Source organism: Musca autumnalis, unplaced genomic scaffold, assembly GCF_047663935.1.
Source record: "Musca autumnalis isolate F117 unplaced genomic scaffold, ASM4766393v1 scaffold_79, whole genome shotgun sequence".
Lineage (NCBI taxonomy): Eukaryota > Metazoa > Arthropoda > Insecta > Diptera > Muscidae > Musca > Musca autumnalis.
Window position 1 is genome coordinate 99,806 of NW_027412410.1, and position 26,157 is coordinate 125,962.

General features: G+C 32.7%; 1 protein-coding gene across 1 annotated transcript in view; it reads right to left on the reverse strand.

Annotated features, from left to right (window-relative positions):
* TrissinR (Trissin receptor) overlaps nucleotides 1-26,157 on the reverse strand; it is a gene marked incomplete at its 5' end in the record, with an annotated part of 121,453 nt that overhangs the window by 58,526 nt on the left and 36,770 nt on the right. The window contains 2 exons of the mRNA XM_073958233.1: nucleotides 564-872; nucleotides 1,140-1,340. Of these exons, the coding sequence (XP_073814334.1) occupies nucleotides 564-872; nucleotides 1,140-1,340 (510 nt within the window). The remainder of the gene's footprint in view (nucleotides 1-563; nucleotides 873-1,139; nucleotides 1,341-26,157) is intronic.

A 26,157-nucleotide genomic window follows, 5' to 3' on the forward strand; every position in this document is an offset into this window, starting at 1 on the left:
CACTTCTCCACGAAAAACTGTCAACAAAGGGCCATGTTTAGATATATAGACCTCATATAACGGTACCTCCGGATTTTCTGTATTTTGATGATTTTAGATACAATTTTTAACCGAATTAGTTGTAGTTTGACATTTGAGGTTATTTGGGGTCACAAAACTTCATCACCAAAAATTGTCAACATTGGCCCATGTTTAGATATAGCCCCCATATAACGGTACCTTCCCATTATCGGTATTTTGAGGGTTTTTAACTACGAGTTTAAAGTGAACCTTAAAGCGAGCTACATTTGAGGTTATTTAGGGTCACTCCACTAAAAACTGTCAACAAAGGTCTATGTTTAGGTATAGCCCTCATTTAACGGTACCTCCGGATTTTCGGTATTTTCAGGTAAAGTGGTGTAGGATAAACACATTGGTTGATTTTGGGAGATATAGGCTCTCAGTTGCCCTTATTAATATCCAACTAAGGCAACTACAACTAAACACCATTAAACAAAAACGCTATAAAACAACATTAAATAAATCTACAAAATTTATGCATCGTTGTTTTTTGAACAACTCACCTGACTCTCGGTGATATTAACGCCACGTTTTTCATATTTGCAACTCTCTTTGCGTGACAATGTGGCGGTTGATGCACCACTACTGCCCAACGACAATGGCGTTGAAGTGGTCGACTGTTGTTGCAACTGATGATGTTGATTGCTATTGTGCAGATGATGATGATTGTTGGCATGGACAACATGATTATGTTGATGATGATGGTGATACATGCTGTTGTGTAAACCCATGCTGTTCTCCTGTTGAGCCAAATGATGCGACAGGCCACGGGAACTACGCCATAGAGCAATGGCAATTTTGCTGTAGAGGACCTGGGCAAAAAAAAATCGAAAACAAATAAAAGAAACAAATATGAAAGAAATATTTTTTGTGACAATAGTGAGGAAGAGGTTGGATAGAGAATTTTGAGAATAATTATAAACTTAAGGATGATGCTACTAAGTTACTTATAAAATCTCTGTCAGGCTGAATGTGATAGCAAATACTGCTTCCAAATTTGGTGTCACATTCAGCCTCCATTTTTTGGTCACCTCTTTCCCACATAAAAATACATATTTTGAAATTCCATCCCTACTTACCGTCATCACCAACAGCGGTATCACATACAATAGCCCAAAATTGATCATATCCAACCATTTCGAATTGAACATTTTCCTATCCAGCACACAAATTTCCTCCTCTCGTCCACTTTCTGTGTGCACATTTTTAATCGTTTTGCTGAAAACAAATTTCGGTGTTGAATAAACAGCCGAAGTTATCCAAACGGTCAATATAACCATCTGCAAAAAAATCAAATCGAATAGAAATAAAATTGTTATTAACAAAATTGGTTTTTTCTTTATTTCCTGTCATTAAAGCCATTCATGCGGCAATAGTGTGCTGTGAATGTATGCGTGTGTATGTATATTGTACGAGTGTTTCTGTTTTCAATTGAATAAACAAATTAGTGGAGAAGAAATCTACACCGAATTGCAATAGTATAGAGAATAGATGTTCAATAGGTCTACTATAGACGGAAGACCTGAAAGGGTCATAAAAGACCTTGAAAGGATATTTTATAGAGAAAATACCTTAAACGGGACTTTTATAAATAGGAAAAAAGTCAATAGTTCGGCATCTACCTTAGACTTTTAAAGACTTATTCTTCAGACTTGAGAAAATATTCTCAAAAAATTCATGATTGAAAAAATATTCATAAAAAAGTCCAGGCTTGAAAAAATATTCTTTAAAAATTAAAACTTTTTAAAAAACCCAAGCTTAAAAATATTCTTAAAAAACCCAGGCTTGTTAAATATTTCTAAAAAAATCCGGAATTGAGGCTTTTTCAGGCTTGAAAAAATGTTCGTAAAAATTCTAGGTTAAAAACTATTCATAAAAAATTGAGATTTTTAAAAATATTAAAAAATACTTTTAAAAATCTACGCCTAAAAAATGTGTAAAAAATCTACTCTTAAAAGATATTTAGAATAAAATTACTTTTAAAAACAAACAGTCCTCGATGTCAAAAAATCATTTAAGAAAAATCCACGATTTAAAAAAATATTGTTAAAAAAAATTGTATTTCTTGTAAAACTCTTTGCTGATATATGTATACATTTGTAGTTCCCTGATGATGATTGGCGATTCCAATCGAAATATTGGAAATAAAAGAAATCATTAAAAATCACAACATCGATTTTTATTTATAAAAAGCCTACAGCCAAACGATAAAAAAACATCAAAATTAACAAGGCAAACGATACAAAACCAGAAAAGTCCATGATGTAAAAAAATATTTTTAATAAATCCAAAATGTCTAAAAATATTTTTAAAAAAATCCACGATATTAAAAAATATTATTAAAAAAATATCGCGATGTCAAAAAATAGTTTTAAATAAAGTCCACGATGTCAAAAAATATTTTTAAATAAAATCCACGATGTCAAAAAATATTTTTAAATAAATCCACAATGTCAAAAATATATTTAAATAAAATCCACGACGTCAAAAATTATTTTAACTAAAATCCACTATGTAAAAAATCCACTAGTCAAAAAATATTTTCAAATAAAATCCACGATGTCAAAAAATATTAAAAAAATCCACGATGTCAACAAATATTTCTAATTAAAATCCACTATATCAAAAAATATTTTTAAATAAAATCCACGATGTCAACAAATATTTTGAAATAAAATCTACGATGTCAACAAATATTTATAAATAATATCCATAATATAAAATATAAAATATAAAAACCACAATGTCAAAAATATTTTTAAATAAATCCATGATGTCAAAAAATATTTTTAAATAAAATCCACGATGTCAATTTTTTTTTTAAATAAAATCCACGATGTCAAATTTTTTTTAAATAAAATCCTCGATGTCAAAAAATATTTTTAAATAAAATCCACGATGTCATAAAATATTTTTAAATAAAATCAACGATGTCAAAAATATTTTTAAATAAAATTCACGAGGTCAAAAAATATTTGTAAATAAAATCCATGATGTCAAAAAATATTTTTAAATAAAATCCACTATGTCAAAAAATATTTTTAAATAAAATCCACGATGTCAACAAATATTTTGAAATAAAATCTACGATGTCAACAAATATTTATAAATAATATCCACGAAGTCAAAAAATATTTTTAAACAAAATCGACAATGTCAAAAATTATTTTTAAATAAAATTATAAATAAAATCCACGATGTCAAAAAAAATTAAATAAAACTCACGATGTCAAAAAATATTTTTAAATAAAATATACGATGTCATAAAATATTTTTAAATAAATCCAAGATTTCAAAAAATATTTTTAAATTAAATCCATGATGTCAAAAAATATTTTTAAATAAATCCGTGAACTTAAAAAAATATTTTTAAATAAATCAAAGAAGTCAAAAAGAAAAAATGAAATAAAACACACGATGTCATAAAATATTTTTAAATAAAATCAACGATGTCAAAAAATATTTTTAAATAAAATTCACGAGGTCAAAAAATATTTATAAATAAAATCCACGATGTCAAAAAATATTTTTAAATAAAATCCACTATGTCAAAAAATAATTTTAAATAAAATGCACGATGTCAAAACATATTTTTAAATAAAATCCACGATGTCAACAAATATTTTGAAATAAAATCTACGATGTCAACAAATATTTATAAATAATATCCACGAAGTCAAAAAATATTTTTAAACAAAATCGACAATGTCAAAAATTATTTTTAAATAAAATTCACGATGTCAAAAAATATTTTTAAATAAAATCCACGGTGTCAGCAAATATTTATAAATAAAATCCAATATTTACACTCGACGACGACGATAGTGAAGTCTATCATAGTTATAAGTAATCTTGACACTAGTTTTATAAGTTATTAATATTTTCCCTGAAGATGCAATTTAGAGTAATTGCGAAATATTGGGAAAAATTAAAATAAAAAACATGACCTCAAGCTCAAAAAATATTTGCTTCATTTAAAACCAATAAATAGGTCGAATAAACAACAATAAATAAATAAAATCCACGATGTCAAAAAAAATTTAAATAAAACTCACGATGTCAAAAAATATTTTTAAATAAAATATACGATGTCATAAAATATTTTTAAATAAATCCAAGATTTCAAAAAATATTTTTAAATTAAATCCATGATGTCAAAAAATATTTTTAAATAAATCCGTGAACTTAAAAAAATATTTTTAAATAAATCAAAGAAGTCAAAAAGAAAAAATGAAATAAAACACACGATGTCAAAATTATCTTTAAATAAAATCCACGATGTCAAAATTATCTTTAAATAAAATCCACGATATCAAAATTATCTTTAAATAAAATCCACGATGTCAAAATTATCTTTAAATAAAATCCACGATATCAAAATTATCTTTAAATAAAATCCACGATGTCAAAATTATCTTTAAATAAAATCCACGATGTCAAAATTATCTTTAAATAAAATCCACGATGTCAAAATTATCTTTAAATAAAATCCACGAAGTCAAAACTATCCTTAAATAAAATCCACAATGTCAAAATTATCTTTAAATAAAATCCACGATGTCAAAAAACATTTTTAAATAAAATCCACTATGTCAAAAATTGTTTCAAATAAAATCCACGATGTCAAAACTATTTTTAAATAAAATCCACGATGTCATAAGATATGTTTATATAAAATCCACGATGTCATAAGATATGTTTATATAAAATCCACGATGTCATAAGATATGTTTATATAAAATCCACGATGTCAAAAATATCTATAAATACAATCCACGATGTCAAAAAATATTTTTAAATAAATCCACGATGTCAACAAATATTTTTTAATAAAATCCACGATGTCAAAAAATATTTGTAAACAAAAACCACGATGTCAAAAAAATATTTGTAAATTAAATTCACGATGTCAAAAAATAATTTTAAATAAAATCCACGACGTCAGAAATATTTTTAAATAAAATCCACGATGTCAAAAAATGTTTTTAAATAAAATCCACGATGTCAAAAAATATTTTTTTACAAAATCCACGATGTCAAAAAAAAAAATTGAAATAAAATCCACGATTTCAAAAACTATTTTTTTACAAAATCCACGATGTCAAAAAAAAAATTTGATAAAATCCACGATTTCAAAGACTATTTTTAAATAAAATCTACGATGTCAAGAAATTTTTATAAATAAAATACAGGATGTCGAAAAATATTTTGAGATAAAATCCACGATGTCAAAAAATATTTTTAAATAAAATCCATGATGTCAAAAAATATTTTTAAATAAAATCCACGATGTCAAAAAATATTTTTAAATAAAATCCAGGATGTCAAAAAATATTTTTAAATAAAATCCACGATTTTGTTTTTTTTTTTTCAAAATAGTCTGCCTTAATCCCATTGTTGTTGTTTTAATATTTTAAAACAACTATTATATTAGTGGAAAAGATTTGGCATTGTTCGCAAGGGGTAAGGCAGGGAATACTATAGTTTCGATCCACGCCACTGGATCTCATCAGTTCCCTTGTTTCTTGTTTGTGGATATTTTCCACCGAAGTTATTTTTCAATAACTTCTTCAACAAGAAACTTTTTATACCCAAACATCAATCGTCTGCTCGATGTCAAAATTATCTTTAAATAAAATCCACGATGTCAAAATTATCTTTAAATAAAATCCACGATGTCAAAATTATCTTTAAATAAAATCCACTATGTCTAAAAACATTTTTAAATAAAATCCACTATGTCAAAAATTGTTTCAAATAAAATCCACGATGTCAAAAATATTATTAAATAAAATCCACGATGTCATAAAATATTTTTATATAAAATCCACGATGTCAAAAATATCTATAAATACAATCCACGATGTCAAAAAATATTTTTAAATAAATCCACGATGTCAACAAATATTTTTAAATAAAATCCACGACGTCAAAAATATTTTTAAATAAAATCCACGATGTCAAAAAATGTTTTTAAATAAAATCCACGATGTCAAAAAATATTTTTTTATAAAATCCACGATGTCAAAAAAAAAATTGAAATAAAATTCACGATTTCAAAAACTATTTTTAAATAAAATCTACGATGTCAAGAAATTTTTATAAATAAAACCCACGATGTCAAAAAATATTTTTTAATAAAATCCACGATGTCAAAAAATATTTTTTAATAAAATCCACGATGTCAACAAATATTTATAAATAGTATCCACGAAGTCAAAAAATATTTTTAAATTAAATCGACGATGTCTAAAATTGTTTAAATAAAATCGACGACGTCAAAAATTGTTTAAATAAAATCCACGATGTCAAAAATATTTTTAGATAAAATCCACGATGTCAAAGCATATTTTTAAATAAAATCCACGATGTCAAAAACTATTTTTAAATAAAATCCACGATTTCAAAAAATATTTTTCACAAAAATCCACGATGTCAAAGCATATTTTTAAATAAAATCTACGATGTCAAAAAATATTTTTAAATAAATCCAAAATATATTTGTAAATAAATACACGATGTCAACAAATATTTTTAAATAAATGTCAAAAATAGGTTTATATAAACCTTCGATGTCAACAAATATTTTTAATTAAAAATCAAAAAATATTTCTTTAAAAAATTCACGATGTCTGAAAATATTTTTTAAATCCACTATGTGAAAAAGCATTTTTTAGATCCACGATGTCAACAATATTTTTAAAAAAACTTCACGATCATTAAAAAATTCACGTTTATTAAAAAAAATATTTTTTTTTAAAATCCACTATTATTGAAAAACATATTATTTAAAAAATCCACGCTTATTAAAAAATATGTTTGAAAAATACCAAGATTATCGAAAAAATATTTTTAAAAATTCACGATTATTAAAAAATATTTTTTAAAAAATCTACTATTATTAAAAAAATATTTTTAAAAAATTCATGATTATTAAATAAATATTTTTAAAAAATTCACGATTATTGAAAAAATATTTTTAAAAAAATCACGATTATAGAAAAAATATTTTTTAAAAAATCCACGATTACTGAAAAAATATTATTTAAAAAATCCACTACTATTGGAATTTTTTTTAAATCCACAATTATTGAAATAAATCCACTACTACTGGAATTTTTTTTTTAAATCCACAATTATTGAAAAAATATTATTTAAAAAAATCCACGTCTATTGGATTTTTTTTTTTAAATTCACAATTATTGAAAAAATAATATTTAAAAAATCCAAGATTATTTAAAAAATATTTTTTTCACGTTTAGGGAAAAATATTGTTTAAAAAATCCACGTTTAGGGAAAAATATAGTTTAAAAAATCCACGTTTAGGGAAAAATATTGTTTAAAAAAATCCACATTTAGGGAAAAATATTGTTAACAAAAATCCACGTTAAGGGAAAAGTATTGTTTAAAAAATCCATGTTTAAGGAAAAATATTATTTAAAAACATCCACATTTAGGGAAAAATATTATTTAAAAAATCCACGTTTAGGGAAAAAAATTGTTTAAAAAATCCACGTTTAGGGAAAATTATTGTTTAAAAAATCCACGTTAAGGAAAAATATAGTTTAAAAAATCCAAGTTTATAGAATAATATTGTTTAAAAATCCACGTTTATAGAAAAAATATTGTTTAAAAAATCCACGTTTAGGGAAAAATATTGTTTAAAAAATCCACGTTTAGGGAAAAATATTGTTTAAAAAATACACGTTTAGGGAAAAATATTGTTTAAAAAAGCCACGTTTAGGGAAAAATATTGTTAAAAAAAATCCACGTTAAACAATCAAAGTTTTTGAAAAAATATTCTTTAAAAATCCATGTTGTTGAAAAAAATATTCTTTAAAAAATACACGTTGTTGAAAAATCTATTCTTTAAAAATCCACGTTTCTAAAAGAACCTACTTTAACCATCCAATCACTCCTAAAATTTTAGCAAATATTTTTTTTATATAATCTCAATAGATAAACCAACATGAATCCTCTTTTTAGCCACTTCCCTTAATGCAGTGTTGTTGTTTTTCCCCTTGTTCGACATGTGAACCAAAAACCAATTTTTTCCATTGACTGCCTTTTCCACTGGTATTTCCTTCCGCTTAGTCGCCTTCACTCTAAATCATGAACAGAAATGTAATGGACATATATTTTTCGGAGGTTTTTTTTGGTAGCCTTGCGACCTGTCACTACAAGTGTGTGTCGCCCACAGTCAATTCAACTTTCACACCATTTCAATTGCTTGCCAAATAAACATACATATCATGGTCATTGCTACAATTCAGTGTCGGTTTGTTGGTTTTTTTCTTGGCATGTGATTTTGGTGAAAAACATTTTCATTTTTTTTTGTATTTAGTAGAGAAAGAGGCATTTTATTCAAGTCCATATGAACTTTTGTACTTGAAGCATAAGGGTGAAATATTTTTTTTTAATTAAAAAATAATTTATATGTTTATAATAATTTCTAAGAAATTGTCTTAAAAAATTAGGAAATATTGCCCTGAAAATCCTTTGTGTTTTAATTCTTGATACGGATGAACAAAGAAGTCTAAAAATTATTCGCTACAAATATATATATATTCTTTAAATGAATCTCTCGTTGGAATCGAGCTTAAGGATCAATGATACAAGTGAAAAACCAAAGACGACGATTCGATTTTTTGATGATTGGAAATATTCCAAAAAATACCATCATTTTTTTTTTAATCTTTTAGTTTTAAATACTTTTTTAAATTTTATTTTCAACACTTTTGGCATTGAAATTCCATTAAAAATCTAAACAGTGCATATTTATCTATCTGTTCCACTGTAAACTTTTAAATATTCTGTGAACAACTTCAGACTTTACCAGGAATAAAAAACTGTTACAAAAAATATTTTTTGTTACAACCAATTGTTATGAATAAAACATAAAACCCTAAAAACCAATTTATTATTTATATATAAAATATAATAAATTTATATTATTTTATTTAAATAAATATATATTTAAATATTAAAAAATATAGAACAAATTCATTGTTTTTAAATAAATTATATACCAGGCAAACAGTTTTTTCAGTGCAGTAACACAAACAACAATTCTGTTGGTCTGTCTACTGGGAGTAAAAACTGAACTGAATTCTGGCAGTAAATAGAGATAAGGATTTGGCAGAATATGTATAGGGACACATGGACAACACACACATACACCCTAACATATTCAGGAATATATTGCATGGGTATGTACGAGTGTGTATTTTTACAAATATTTTAGCATAACAAATTGTACATACAACATAACACACATTTATGTACACACAGACATATGTATGTGTATGTATGTACATATATATTTGCATTGTACATATATGTATGTCTATTTTGTTATATACTATGTTAAACGTTAGTGGTTACATGACATCAAACATAAAAACGTTCACAAACACTCACTTATACAACAATTCAACAACAACAACTACAACCGTAGCAGCAACAAAAAAGTGTTTAAATTTTTGCATAACATCAAACATTGCCCATGCCATTTTGTTGATATGTTTTTGTAGCAGTATCGCCCTTTTTTATGCAAAACATATTCCCAAATGTATACAAATACATTCATGCATACATACATAGTAGATAAATAGTTTGCATACTAATGGTTTTAAAAAAAATTTTGTGTGTGTGTTAAGTCTTTTAGCAAATACTTTTTATACTTTTAGATAAATTTACTATTTACAAAAATTAAACATTCTTGCGGTAAGTTCTATGGGGGCGAACCGACAAATTTGTGGTGGAAGTCTTTAAAAAATCCACGCATATTTGCCATAAGGGGTCTTCCTAAAAGTCTTTAAAAAATCCACGCATATTTGTCTCAAGGGGTCCTCCCAAAAGTCTTTAAAAAATCCACGCATATTTGTCTCAAGGGGTCCTCCCAAAAGTCTTTAAAAAATCCACGCATATTTGTCTCAAGGGGTCCTCCCAAAAGTCTTTAAAAAATCCACGCATATTTGTCTCAAGGGGTCCTCCCAAAAGTGTTTAAAAAATCCACGCATATTTGTCTCAAGGGGTCTTCCCAAAAGTCTTTAAAAAATCCACGCATATTTGTCTCAAGGGGTCCTCCCAAAAGTCTTTAAAAAATCCACGCATATTTGTCTCAAGGGGTCCTCCCAAAAGTCTTTAAAAAATCCACGCATATTTGTCTCAAGGGGTCTTCTTAAAAGTCTTTAAAAAATCCACGCATATTTGTCTCAAGGGGTCCTCCCAAAAGTCTTTAAAAAATCCACGCATATTTGTCTCAAGGGATCTTCTTAAAAGTCTTTAAAAAATCCACGCATATTTGTCTCAAGGGGTCCTCATAAAATTCTCTAAATAATCCACGAATATTTGTCCCAAGGGGTCCTCCCAAAATTCTTTAAAAAATCCACGCATATTTGTCTCAAGGGGTCCTCCCAAAATTCCTTAAAAAATGCACACATATTTGTCTCAAGGGGTCCTCCTAAAAGTCTTTAAAAAATCCACGCATATTTGTCTCAAGGGGTCCTCCCAAAATTCTTTAAAAAATCCACACATATTTGTCTCAAGGGGTCCTCCCAAAATTCTTTAAAAAATCCACTCATATTTGTCTCAAGGGGTCCTCCCAAAAGTCTTTAAAAAATCCACGCATATTTGTCTCAAGGGGTCCTCCCAAAAGTCTTTAAAAAATCCACGCATATTTGTCTCAAGGGGTCCTCCCAAAAGTCTTTAAAAAATCCACGCATATTTGTCTCAAGGGGTCCTCCCAAAAGTCTTTAAAAAATCCACGCATATTTGTCTCAAGGGGTCCTCCCAAAAGTCTTTAAAAAATCCACGCATATTTGTCTCAAGGGGTCCTCCCAAAAGTCTTTAAAAAATCCACGCATATTTGCCATAAGGGGTCTTCCCAAAAGTCTTTAAAAAATCCACGCATATTTGTCTCAAGGGGTCCTCCCAAAAGTCTTTAAAAAATCCACGCATATTTGCCTCAAGGGGTCCTCCCAAAAGTCTTTGAAAAATCCACGCATATTTGTCTCAAGGGGTCCTCCCAAAAGTCTTTAAAAAATCCACGCATATTTGTCTCAAGGGGTCCTCCCAAAAGTCTTTAAAAAATCCACGCATATTTGTCTCAAGGGGTCCTCCCAAAAGTGTTTAAAAAATCCACGCATATTTGTCTCAAGGGTTCCTCCCAAAAGTGTTTAAAAAATCCGCGCATATTTGTCTCAAGGGTTCCTCCCAAAAGTGTTTAAAAAATCCACGCATATTTGTCTCAAGGGTTCCTCCCAAAAGTGTTTAAAAAATCCACGCATATTTGTCTCAAGGGTTCCTCTCAAAAGTGTTTAAAAAATCCACGCATATTTGTCTCAAGGGTTCCTCCCAAAAGTGTTTAAAAAATCCACACATATTTGTCTCAAGGGTTCCTCCCAAAAGTGTTTAAAAAATCCACGCATATTTGTCTCAAGGGTTCCTCCCAAAAGTTTTTAAAAAATCCACGCATATTTGTCTCAAGGGTTCCTCCCAAAAGTGTTTAAAAAATCCACGCATATTTGTCTCAAGGGTTCCTCCCAAAAGTGTTTAAAAAATCCACGCATATTTGTCTCAAGGGTTCCTCCCAAAAGTGTTTAAAAAATCCACGCATATTTGTCTCAAGGGTTCCTCCCAAAAGTCTTCAAAAAAATCCACGCATATTTGTCTCAAGGGTTCTTCCCAAAAGTGTTTAAAAAATCCACGCATATTTGTCTCAAGGGGTCCTCCCAAAAGTCTTCAAAAAAATCCACGCATATTTGTCTCAAGGGTTCCTCCCAAAAGTGTTTAAAAAATCCACGCATATTTGTCTCAAGGGGTCCTCCCAAAAGTGTTTAAAAAATCCACGCATATTTGTCTCAAGGGTTCCTCCCAAAAGTGTTTAAAAAATCCACGCATATTTGTCTCAAGGGTTCCTCCCAAAAGTGTTTAAAAATCCACGCATATTTGTCTCAAGGGTTCCTCCCAAAAGTGTTTAAAAAATCCACGCATATTTGTCTCAAGGGGTCCTCCCAAAAGTGTTTAAAAAATCCACGCATATTTGCCATAAGGGGTCTTCCTAAAAGTCTTTAAAAAATCCACGCATATTTGCCATAAGGGCTCTTCCTAAAAGTCTTTAAAAAATCCGAGCATATTTGCCTTAAGGGGTCCTCCCAAAATTCTTTAAAAAATCCACGCATATTTGCCTGAAGGGGTCCTCACAAAAGTCTTTAAAAAATCCACGCATATTTGCCTGAAGGGGTCTTCCTAAAAGTCTTTAAAAAATCCACGCATATTTGCCATAAGGGCTCTTCCTAAAAGTCTTTAAAAAATCGACGCATATTTGCCTGAAGGGGTCTTCCTAAAAGTCTTTAAAAAATCCACGCATATTTGCCATAAGGGCTCTTCCTAAAAGTCTTTAAAAAATCCACGCATATTTGTCGCAAGGGGTCCTCACAAAATTCTTTAAAAAATTCACGCATATTTGTCGCAAGGGGTCCTCACAAAATTCTTTAAAAAATCCACGCATATTTGCCTGAAGGGGTCCTCCCAAAAGTCTTAAAAAAATCCACGCATATTTGCCTAAAGGGGTCTTCCTAAAAGTCTTTAAAAAATCCACGCATATTTGCCATAAGGGCTCTTCCTAAAAGTTTTTAAAAAATCCACGCATATTTGTCGCAAGGAGTCCTCCCAAAATTCTTTAAAAAATCCACGCATATTTGTCGCAAGGATTCCTCCCAAAATTCATTAAAAAATCCACGCATATTTGTCGCAAGGATTCCTCCCAAAATTCTTTAAAAAATCCACGCATATTTGTCGCAAGGAGTCCTCCCAAAATTCTTTAAAAAATCCACGCATATTTGCCTGAAGGGGTCCTTCCAAAAGTCTTTAAAAAATCCACGCATATTTGTCGCAAGGGGTCCTCCCAAAATTCTTTAAAAAATCCACGCATAATTGTCGCAAGGGGTCCTCCCAAAATTCTTTAAAAAATCCACGCATATTTGCCTGAAGAGGTCCTCCCAAAAGTCTTTAAAAAATCCACGCATATTTGCCTGAAGGGGTCCTTCCAAAAGTCTTTAAAAAATCCACGCATATTTGTCGCAAGGGGTCCTCCCAAAATTCTTTAAAAAATCCACGCATCTTTGCCTGAAGAAGTCCTCCCAAAAGTCTTTAAAACATCCACGCATATTTGCCTGAAGGGATCTTCCTAAAAGTCTTTAAAAAATCCACGCATATTTGCCTGAAGGGGTCCTCCCAAAAGTCTTTAAAAAATCCACGCATATTTGTCTCAAGGGTCCTCTTAAAAGTCTTTAAAAAATCCACACATATTTGTCTCAAGGGGTCTCTTAAAAGTCTTTAAAAAATCCTCGCATATTTGTCTCAAGGGGTCCTCTTAAAGGTCTTTAAAAATCCACGCATATTTGTCTCAAGGGGTCCTCCCAAAAGTCTTTAAAAATCCACGCATATTTGTCTCAAGGGGTCCTCCCAAAAGTCTTTAAAAATCCACGCATATTTGTATCAAGGTCTTTAAAAATCCACGCATATTTGTATCAAGGTCTTTAAAAAATCCACGCATATTTGCCTCAAGGGGTCCTCCTAAAAGTCTTTAAAACATTCACGCATATTTGTCTCAAGGGGTCTTCCCAAAAGTCTTTAAAAAAAACAACGCAGATTTGGCTCAAGGGGTCCTCCCAAAAGTCTCTGAAAAGTCCACGCATATTTGTCTCAAGGGGTCCTCCCAAAAGTCTTTAAAAAATCCACGCATATTTGTCTCAAGGTGTCCTCCCAAAAGTCTTTAAAAAATCCACGCATATTTGTCTCAAGGTGTCCTCCCAAAAGTCTTTAAAAAATCCACGCATATTTGTCTCAAGGTGTCCTCCCAAAAGTCTTTAAAAAATCCACGCATATTTGTCTCAAGGTGTCCTCCCAAAAGTCTTTAAAAAATTTACGCATATTTGTCTCAAGGTGTCCTCCCAAAAGTCTTTAAAAAATTTACGCATATTTGTCTCAAGGTGTCCTCCCAAAAGTCTTTAAAAAATCCACGCATATTTGTCTCAAGGGGTCCTCCCAAAAGTCTCTGAAAAGTCCACGCATATTTGTCTCAAGGGGTCCTCCCAAAAGTCTTTAAAAAATCCACGCATATTTGTCTCAAGGTGTCCTCCCAAAAGTCTTTAAAAAATCCACGCATATTTGTCTCAAGGTGTCCTCCCAAAAGTCTTTAAAAAATCCACGCATATTTGTCTCAAGGTGTCCTCCCAAAAGTCTTTAAAAAATTTACGCATATTTGTCTCAAGGTGTCCTCCCAAAAGTCTTTAAAAAATCCACGCATATTTGTCTCAAGGGGTCCTCCCAAAAGTCTTTAAAAAATCCACGCATATTTGTCTCAAGGGGTCCTCCCAAAAGTCTTTAAAAAATCCACGCATATTTGTCTCAAGGGGTCCTCCCAAAAGTCTTTAAAAAATCCACGCATATTTGTCTCAAGGGGTCCTCCCAAATGTCTTTAAAAAATCCACGCATATTTGTCTCAAGGGGTCCTCCCAAAAATCTTTAAAAAATCCACGCATATTTGTCTCAAGGGGTCCTCCCAAAAATCTCTAAAAAATCCACGCATATTTGTCTCAAGGGGTCCTCCCAAAAGTCTTTAAAAAATCCACGCATATTTGTCTCAAGGGGTCCTCCCAAAAGTCTTTAAAAAATCCACGCATATTTGTCTCAAGGTGTCCTCCCAAAAGTCTTTAAAAAATCCACGCATATTTGTCTCAAGGTGTCCTCCCAAAAGTCTTTAAAAAATCCACGTATATTTGTCTCAAGGGGTCCTCCCAAAAGTCTTTAAAAAATCCACGCATATTTGTCTCAAGGTGTCCTCCCAAAAGTCTTTAAAAATCCACGCATATTTGTCTCAAGGTGTCCTCCCAAAAGTCTTTAAAAAATCCACGCATATTTGTCGCAAGGGGTCCTCCCAAAATTCTTTAAAAAATCCACCCCTAAAGGGGTCTTCCTAAAAGTCTTTAAAAAATCCACGCATATTTGCCATAAGGGCTCTTCCTAAAAGTTTTTAAAAAATCCACGCATATTTGTCGCAAGGAGTCCTCCCAAAATTCTTTAAAAAATCCACGCATATTTGTCGCAAGGATTCCTCCCAAAAGTGTTTTAAAAATCCACGCATATTTGTCTCAAGGGTTCCTCCCAAAAGTTTTTAAAAAATCCACGCATATTTGTCTCAAGGGTTCCTCCCAAAAGTGTTTAAAAAATCCACGCATATTTGTCTCAAGGGTTCCTCCCAAAAGTGTTTAAAAAATCCACGCATATTTGTCTCAAGGGTTCCTCCCAAAAGTGTTTAAAAAATCCACGCATATTTGTCTCAAGGGTTCCTCCCAAAAGTCTTCAAAAAAATCCACGCATATTTGTCTCAAGGGTTCTTCCCAAAAGTGTTTAAAAAATCCACGCATATTTGTCTCAAGGGGTCCTCCCAAAAGTCTTCAAAAAAATCCACGCATATTTGCCTGAAGAAGTCCTCCCAAAAGACTTTAAAAAATCCACGCATATTTGTCTCAAGGTGTCCTCCCAAAAGTCTTTAAAAAATCCACGCATATTTGTCTCAAGGTGTCCTCCCAAAAGTCTTTAAAAAATTTACGCATATTTGTCTCAAGGTGTCCTCCCAAAAGTCTTTAAAAAATCCACGCATATTTGTCTCAAGGGGTCCTCCCAAAAGTCTTTAAAAAATCCACACATATTTGTCTCAAGGGGTCCTCCCAAAAGTCTCTGAAAAGTCCACGCATATTTGTCTCAAGGGGTCCTCCCAAAAGTCTTTAAAAAATCCACGCATATTTGTCTCAAGGTGTCCTCCCAAAAGTCTTTAAAAAATCCACGCATATTTGTCTCAAGGTGTCCTCCCAAAAGTCTTTAAAAAATCCACGCATATTTGTCTCAAGGTGTCCTCCCAAAAGTCTTTAAAAAATTTACGCATATTTGTCTCAAGGTGTCCTCCCAAAAGTCTTTAAAAAATCCACGCATATTTGTCTCAAGGGGTCCTCCCAAAAGTCTTTAAAAAATCCACGCATATTTGTCTCAAGGGGTCCTCCCAAAAGTCTTTAAAAAATCCACGCATATTTGTCTCAAGGGGTCCTCCCAAAAGTCTTTAAAAAATCCACGCATATTTGTCTCAAGGGGTCCTCCCAAATGTCTTTAAAAAATCCACGCATATTTGTCTCAAGGGGTCCTCCCAAAAATCTTTAAAAAATCCACGCATATTTGTCTCAAGGGGTCCTCCCAAAAGTCTTTAAAAAATCCACGCATATTTGTCTCAAGGGGTCCTGCCAAAAGTCTTTAAAAAATCCACGCATATTTGTCTCAAGGGGTCCTCCCAAAAATCTTTAAAAAATCCACGCATATTTGTCTCAAGGGGTCCTCCCAAAAATCTTTAAAAAATCCACGCATATTTGTCTCAAGGGGTCCTCCCAAAAGTCTTTAAAAAATCCACGCATATTTGTCTCAAGGGGTCCTCCCAAAAGTCTTTAAAAAATCCACGCATATTTGTCTCAAGGTGTCCTCCCAAAAGTCTTTAAAAAATCCACGCATATTTGTCTCAAGGTGTCCTCCCAAAAGTCTTTAAAAAATCCACGTATATTTGTCTCAAGGGGTCCTCCCAAAAGTCTTTAAAAAATCCACGCATATTTGTCTCAAGGTGTCCTCCCAAAAGTCTTTAAAAATCCACGCATATTTGTCTCAAGGTGTCCTCCCAAAAGTCTTTAAAAAATCCACGCATATTTGTCGCAAGGGGTCCTCCCAAAATTCTTTAAAAAATCCACGCATATTTGTCGCAAGGGGTCCTCCCAAAATTCTTTAAAAAATCCACGCATATTTGTCTCAAGGTGTCCTCCCAAAAGTCTTTAAAAAATCCACGCATATTTGTCTCAAGGTGTCCTCCCAAAAGTCTTTAAAAAATCCACGCATATTTGTCTCAAGGTGTCCTCCCAAAAGTCTTTAAAAAATCCACTCATATTTGTCTCAAGGTGTCCTCCCAAAAGTCTTTAAAAAATCCACGCATATTTGCCTGAAGGGGTCCTCCCAAAAGTCTTTAAAAAATCCACGCATATTTGTCTCAAGGGTCCTCTTAAAAGTCTTTAAAAAATCCACGCATATTTGTCTCAAGGGGTCTCTTAGAAGTCTTTAAAAAATCCTCGCATATTTGTCTCAAGGGGTCCTCTTAAAAGTCTTTAAAAATCCACGCATATTTGTCTCAAGGGGTCCTCCCAAAAGTCTTTAAAAATCCACGCATATTTGTCTCAAGGGGTCCTCCCAAAAGTCTTTAAAAATCCACGCATATTTGTCTCAAGGTGTCCTCCCAAAAGTCTTTAAAAAAATCCACGCATATTTGTCTCAAGGTGTCCTCCCAAAAGTCTTTAAAAAATCCACGCATATTTGTCTCAAGGTGTCCTCCCAAAAGTCTTTAAAAAATCCACGCATATTTGTCTCAAGGGGTCCTCCCAAAAGTCTTTAAAAAATCCACGCATATTTGTCTCAAGGTGTCCTCCCAAAAGTCTTTAAAAAATCCACGCATATTTGTCTCAAGGGCTCCTCCCAAAAGTCTTTAAAAAATCCACGCATATTTGTCTCAAGGGGTCCTCCCAAAAGTCTTTAAAAAATCCACGCATATTTGTCTCAAGGGGTCCTCCCAAAAGTCTTTAAAAAATCCACGCATATTTGTCTCAAGGGGTCCTCCCAAAAGTCTTTAAAAAATCCACGCATATTTGTCTCAAGGGGTCCTCCCAAAAGTCTTTAAAAAATCCACGCATATTTGTCTCAAGGGGTCCTCCCAAAAGTCTTTAAAAAATCCACGCATATTTGTCTCAAGGGGTCCTCCCAAAAGTCTTTAAAAAATCCACGCATATCTGTCGCAAGGGGTCCTCTCAAAATTCTTTAAAAAATCCACGCATATTTGTCGCAAGGGGTCCTCCCAAAATTCTTTAAAAAATCCACGCATATTTGTCTCAAGGGGTCCTCCCAAAAGTCTTTAAAAAATCCACGCATATTTGTCTCAAGGGGTCCTCCCAAAAGTCTTTAAAAAATCCACGCATATTTGCCATAAGGGGTCTTCCTAAAAGTCTTTAAAAAATCCACGCATATTTGCCTCTAAGGGTCCTCCCAAAAGTCTTTAAAAAATCCACGCATATTTGCCTCTAAGGGTCTTCCCAAAAGTCTTTAAAAAATCCACGCATATTTGCCTCTAGGGGTTCTCCCAAAATTCTTTAAAAAATCCACGCATATTTGTCTCAAGGGGTCCTCCCAAAATTCTTTAAAAAATTCACGCATATTTGTCTCAAGGGGTCCTCCCAAAATTCTTTAAAAAATCCACGCATATTTGCCTCTAAGGGTCCTCCCAAAAGTCTTTAAAAAATCCACGCATATTTGCCTCAAAGGGTCCTCCCAAAAGTCTTTAAAAAATCCACGCATATTTGCCTCTAAGGGTCCTCCCAAAAGTCTTTAAAAAATCCACGCATATTTGCCTCTAAGGGTCCTCCCAAAAGTCTTTAAAAAATCCACGCATATTTGCCTCTAAGGGTCCTCCCAAAAGTCTTTAAAAAATCCACGCATATTTGCCTCTAAGGGTCCTCCCAAAAGTCTTTAAAAAATCCACGCATATTTGCCTCTAAGGGTCCTCCCAAAAGTCTTTAAAAAATCCACGCATATTTGTCACAAGGGGTCCTCCCAAAAGTCTTTAAAAAATCCACGCATATTTGTCTCAAGGGGTCCTCCCAAAAGTCTTTAAAAAATCCACGCATATTTGTCTCAAGGGGTCCTCTCAAAAGTCTTTAAAAAATCCACGCATATTTGCCTCAAGGGGTCCTCCCAAAAGTCTTTAAAAAATCCACGCATATTTGTCACAAGGGGTCCTCCCAAAAATCTTTAAAAAATCCACGCATATTTGTCTCAAGGGGTCCTCCCAAAAGTCTTTAAAAAATCCACGCATATTCGCCTCAAGGGGTCCTCTCAAAAGTCTTTAAAAAATCCACGCATATTTGTTTTAAGGTGTCCTTCCCAAAGTCTTTAAAAAATCCACGCATATTTGTTTTAAGGTGTCCTTCCCAAAGTCTTTAAAAAATCCACGCATATTTGTCTCAAGGGGTCCTCCCAAAAGTCTTTAAAAAATCCACGCATATTTGTTTTAAGGGGTCCTTCCCAAAGTCTTTAAAATATTTACGCATATTTGTCTCAAGGGGTCTTCCTAAAAGTCTTTAAAAAATCCACTCATATTTTCTCAATCGGTCCTCTTGAAAGTCTTTAAAAATACATGCATAAAACTTTTGTGGTGGAGGTACCTGAAGGAGGCATCAATATGGCCCTTCTTCGAACAAATGTCCCATAAGGCTATCTCTGAGTTTATTACAAAAAAATTGTATATCCTCTTCCCTATCCTGCCTTACTGGTTTTCATGACAACAAATGGACACAAGATTTAGCCACCATCTCGTCTATAATCCGAAGCTGTATATAAATTTGTCGTTAATATATGATAATGCCAATTACTTCTTGGCATTATTTTACTGATTCCATAGAAATTGTTCTCAATAAATGAAATCTCATTAAAATATCGTATTTAAGAAATAAATTACAAAATTTCTATGGTAATTACATTTTATGTTTTGAACGTATGATGTAACCATGCCGTTGTATTCATTTACATTAATATTGAATTGTTGTTGAAGTCACTAAAATCAAATTAAGTCCCTTAATCTTAAAAAGAAACGATTCCATTGAAAATTAAACAAAAATAAAAAAAGTTAATAAATCCTCCATCCCCAAATGCAATTAAGTCATTAATCATCATTGTCGTCATCGTCATCGATGGGTGTTTGTTATTCACACGATAAGTGTTGCAGCACGGGTTTCCGAATTCGTCGCCACATGTATTTAACATTTGGTTTTAATTTTTTTCTTCTTCTTTTCTTCTTTATTTTATTAACCCATATAAAGCCATGAAGTGACTCAATTAGTGGACGTGTGGCATGCGGCATCAACGAGATGTTTGGTTTACAATGTAACAGTTCTTCTCTGCACTACATTGAACGGAAACAGCTGAACAAATACACACATGCAACCACACACCGGCGGAGCACATACAACCAAAGTAAATTGAGAAAACCAAAGATGTAAAAAAGAGTACATGAAATAAAATAAATAAAACCGTAGAAAAAAAACTCACTCAAAAGCGGTAATCTTTAAATATTGAACGGGGAATATTGATGGAAGTGTGTGTATGTGTGTGCGTGATTGCTTACTATATGTGTAAATGGAAATAATTTTTAATTTGCTTTTCTTTTATCCTCCAGATTGCCCATATTGTGTTGGCCAATAAAGTGCAAACAACATTAACAGCAAATTGAACTTTTGCCACTCATACTGAGTACGCAACCCAGTAAAGAATTTGGTCCTCTAAAAAACATTGTGTCTCTCTAGGAATATACTATTTTTCTATAAGAAGCCTTTGGTCTTTTATACAAAAATTTTTTGGTCTTCTATAGGAAGACCTTTAGTCTCCTATAAGAAGACCTTTGGTCTTCCATAGGAAGACATTTGGTCTTCTATTAGAAGACTTTGGTCTTAAATAAAATGACCCTTGGGGTGGTATTCTAGAGGAAGAAGACCAGAGGTCCTTGTATAAGAAGAACATTTTTCTTCTATAAACAGAACTTTGGTATTCCATAAAAAGACCTTCAGCCCTCTACAAAGAGACCTTTGGTCATCTATAAGACGACATTGAGCCTTCTATATGAAGACATTTGGTATTCTATGGTCTTCTATAAGAAGACAAAAAGAACCTCTATAAAACGACCCTTGGACTTTTATAAGAAGAACTTTCATCTTCAATAAATAGACTTTTGGTTTTCTATAACAAGATTTTTCGTCTTCTATAAGAGGACCTTTGGTCTTCTATAAGAAGATCTTTGGTCTTCCTTAAGAAAACCTTTGGTCTTCTATAAGATGACTTTGGTCTTCTATAAGATGACTTTGGTCAACCATAAGAAGACTTGTGGTCTTCTATAAGAAGACCTCTGGTCTTCTATAAGAAGACCTCTGGTCTTCTATAAGAAGACCTCTGGTCTTCTATAAGAAGACCTCTGGTCTTCTACAAGAAGACCTCTGGTCTTCTATAAGAAGACCTCTGGTCTTCTATAAGAAGACCTCTGGTCTTCTATAAGAAGACCTCTGGTCTTCTATAAGAAGACCTCTGGTCTTCTATAAGAAGACCTCTGGTCTTCTATAAGAAGACCTCTGGTCTTCTATAAGAAGACCTCTGGTCTTCTATAGGAAGACTTTAAGTCTTCCATTAGAAGGCCTTTGGTCTTTTATAAGAAGACCTCTGGTCTTCCATTAGAAGACCTTTGGTCTTCCATTAGAAGACCTTCGGTCCTCCATAAGAACACCTTAGGTATTCCATAAGAAGACCTTTACTCTTCTATATGAAAATACCTTTGGTCTTCTATAGGAAGACCTTTAGTATTCCATTAGAAGACCTTTGTTTTTTTATAAGAAGACCTTTGGTCTTCTATTCTATAAGAAGACCTTTGGTCTTCCATTACAAAATCGTTGGTCTTCCATTAGAAGACCTTGGGTTTTCTATAAGAAGACCTTTGGTCTTCCATTAGAAGACCTTTGGTCTTTTATAAGAAGACATTTGGTCCTCTGTAAGAAGGACCTTTGGTCTTCTATAAGAAGACCTTTGGTTGTCTTTTAGAAGACCTTTGGTTTTCTATAAGAAAACCTTTGGTCTTCCATAAGAAGACCTTTGGTTCTCTATAAGAAGACCTTTGGTTCCCTATAAGTAGACCTTAGGTCCTCTATAAGAAGACCTTTGGTCTTCTATAAGAAGACATTCGGTCTTCTATAAGAAGACCTTTGGTCTTCCATAAGAACACCTTTGGTCTTCTATAAGAAGACCTTTGGTTCCCTATATGAAGACCTTAGGTCCTCTATAAGAAGACCTTTGGTCTTCTATAAGAAGACATTCGGTCTTCTATAAGAATACCTTTGGTCTTCCATAAGAACACCTTTGGTCTTCTATAAGACCTTTGTTCTTCTATAAGAAGACCTTTGGTTGTCTTTCAGAAGACCTTTGGTTTTCTATAAGAAAACCTTTGGTATTCTATAAGAAGACCTTTGGCATTCCATTAGAAGACCTTTGGTCTTCCATTAGAAGACCTTTGGTCTTCCATTAGAAGACCTTTGGTCTTCCATTAGAAGACCTTTGGTCTTCCATTAGAAGACCTTTGGTCTTCCATTAGAAGACCTTTGGTCTTCCATTAGAAGACCTTGCGTCTTCCATAAGAAGACCTTTGGTCTTCTATAAGAAGACCTTTTGGTCTTCTATAAGAAGACCTTTGGTCCTCCATAAAAAGACCTTTGGTCTTCTATAGGAAGACCTTTGCTCTTCCATTAGGAGACCTTTGGTCTTCCAATAGAAGAATTTGGTCTTCCATTAGAAGACCTTGAGTCTTCCATAAGAAGACCTTTAGTCTTCTATAAGAAGACATTTTGGTCTTCTATAAGAAGACCTTTGTTCTTCTTCTATAAGAAGACCTTTGGTCTTCCATTAGAAGACCTTGCGTCTTCCATAAGAAGACCTTTGGTCTTCTCTAAGAAGACCTTTTGGTCTTCTATAAGAAGACCTTTGGTCCACCATAAAAAGACCTTTGGTCTTCTATAGGAAGACCTTTGCTCTTCCATTAGGAGACCTTTGGTCTTCCAATAGAAGAATTTGGTCTTCCATTAGAAGACATTGAGTCTTCCATAAGAAGACCTTTAGTCTTCTATAAGAAGACATTTTGGTCTTCTATAAGAAGACCTTTGTTCTTCTTCTATAAGAAGACCTTTGGTCTTCCATTAGAAGACCTTGCGTCTTCCATAAGAAGACCTTTGGTCTTCTATAAGAAGACCTTTTGGTCTTCTATAAGAAGACCTTTGGTCCTCCATATAAAGACCTTTGGTCTTCTATAGGAAGACCGTTGCTCTTCCATTAGGAGACCTTAGGTCTTCCAATAGAAGACTTTGGTCTTCTATTAGAAGACCTTGAGTTATGGACCTTTAGTCTTCTATAAGAAGACATTTTGGTCTTCTATAAGAAGACCTTTGTTCTTCTTCTATAAGAAGACCTTTGGTCTTCCATTAGAAGACCTTGCGTCTTCCATAAGAAGACCTTTGGTCTTCTATAAGAAGACCTTTTGGTCTTCTATAAGAAGACCTTTGGTCCTCCATAAAAAGACATTTGGTCTTCTATAGGAAGACCTTTGCTCTTCCATTAGGAGACCTTTGGTCTTCCAATAGAAGACTTTGGTCTTCCATTAGAAGACCTTGAGTCTTCCATAAGAAGACCTTTAGTCTTCTATAAGAAGACATTTTGGTCTTCTATAAGAAGACCTTTGTTCTTCTTCTATAAGAAGACTTTGGTCTTCCATTAGAAGACCTTGCGTCTTCCATAAGAAGACCTTTGGTCTTCTATAAGAAGACCTTTTGGTCTTCTATAAGAAGACCTTTTGGTCTTCTATAAGAAGACCTTTGGTCCTCCATAAAAAGACCTTTGGTCTTCTATAGGAAGACCTTTGCTCTTCCATTAGGAGACCTTTGGTCTTCCAATAGAAGACTTTGGTCTTCCATTAGAAGACCTTGAGTCTTCCATAAGAAGACCTTTAGTCTTCTATAAGAAGACATTTTGGTCTTCTATAAGAAGACCTTTGTTCTTCTTCTATAAGAAGACCTTTGGTCTTCCAATAGAAGACTTTGGTCTTCCATTAGAAGACCATGGGTCTTCCATAAGAAGACATTTCGTATTCTATAAGAGTACCTTTGGGCTTCTATAAGAAGACCTTTGGAAAAATATTTGTCTTCTATAAGAAAACACTGGGCCTTATGTAAGAAGACTTCTATAAGCAAGGTATGTATGTATTTGTGTCTTCTATACGAAGACATTGGGCCTTCTATTAGAAGACATTGGGTCTTTTATAAGAAGACATAGTGTCCTCTATAAGAATATCATTTGTCTTCTATAAGAAGACCTTTAGTCCTCAATTAGAAGATATTTGGTATGCAATAAAATGACCTTTGGTCTCCTTTAAGAAGACCATTGGTCCTCTCTACGAAAACCTTTGGTTGTCAAATAAGGTCATTATCCAAATTTCCTTGAGTCACATACCTAGTTGGTTCAGTTGTGGTCTTTGATTTAAAAACATTCTGTGATGAAAATGTTCACTGGGTTCACTTACACGTGCAACAGACACAACAAATATTGTATTTTGACAAACAAATGTGTATCCAATATTCACGCATCGTATTGCCAATATTTACTGAAAATCTGCCAAATATACAAGACCTGACATGGTGCACGCAATATGAAGTGGCCAAATAAAATTGAAGGGAAGAACAGATTTAAGGCATTTCCACAATATAGAGGATGGAAAAGTTGTGTGGTTAAATTTTCGAGAATATATTGCATGGTATGAATTGGTCTGTTCCAGTACTGCAAGAATCTACTAATTTCTACTATTTTTCCGATAACATAAAGGAAAAAATGTTATCGTAGTAAAAAATAGTAGCTTCTTGCAGGTTCTGGAACAGAGCATATGTGTTTGGAACAGATTTTTTAAATTTTTTATTAACTACAAACAGGAACCGATATGCGTGTTCCAATCTTCTATCACTTAACTCGTATAATATAAACAATAAGTGTGGATAAAGACAACATATGGTTAGGTTACCAAATACAAGACAACAATGTTTATCAACAGCTACATGTCGAATCCCAAATATAACACCGAAATAAAAACGAAAAATTTACATAATCGAGCAATCGATTTGGTCGGGTTCGAATATGGACTATGTATATCGGTCTACTCCTTCGGGTACCTACCACACAAAATTCGGATAAAGTGAAGTTCAAGATCTCCTCTCGGATCGTTTTGAAATTTGTTTCAGTAGATTGTCCTTGCGACTCCCTTTGCAATGGCACAATTTTTTTTCTTGCGCAAGTCCATACTTCTTGGGATATTGGCTTAAAGCTCCAAGAAACCCTGACGGCACCAACCAAAATGGCAAATCCGCAAAATAATTCTCGCAAGGAATTTCTGATTGGTGCAGACTTATGTATCAGGTTTTAATATGGTATCTCTCACAAAATTCGAAAAAATGAAGTTTAAGAGCTCCTCTCGCAATGTTTTGATTCTTTTTTCAGTAGGTTGTTCTAGCGGCCTCAATTACAATGGTGCAATTTTTTCGGAGTAAGTCAATACTTCCTGAGATAATGGCCCAAAAACTCCAAAGTCCTGCCGGCACATTCTAAAATGGATATTGTGCAAGATAACTCTAAAACTCTTTCAAAAATTTCTTCCAAACTTAGTTTAGCGTAATTTAATATTTCGAGTTATTTATGAAGAAGTTTGGTTACTAAAAATGTTTCGTATATCGTCGTTGTCATGCTTAAGTGTTCCATACGCCATTTTTGACTTTTTGAGATATAGGTGGTTCCTGGGGTATGTTCTTTCTTAATTTTTGGTCGTTTTTGTCCTATCTGCTCTAGTTTGGGATATACTTCGGTTCTTTTTATAATATTTTCATAATTTACGAAATTGAAAACACATTCCAAAAATCAAAATTTTAATTTTAGATTTACAATATTTGAATTTTTTGAGACAATTATGGGAAAGTATTTTTGTCACTTTGTTCCATTTGATTTACACAGGGACGTAGCCAGGATTTCATTTCGGGGGGGGGCCCACCTGACCAAAATTTTGGAAGTTCATGTTAACGAAAATTTCTTATTTAGCAATGATATAAACCTTGTTCAGACAGATGAAATAATTTCAACTGATATTTTTCATTAAAATGACGTAAAACTTCTTGACGAAGTTCCAATAGTTTTATGAGCACTTTGAACAATAAATCGGAGTTAATATATATTTGAGAACAATGTATCTATAAATAATTGCATATATTTTTGGGCGTATCATATAGATCAATTGGAGACCATCGTCAGAATACTTCAGTAGTTGGCTATAACACACAACTAGAGTATATACATACGTATAATTCAATTCAGTGATTTCATTTCGGTAACTCCAACGTA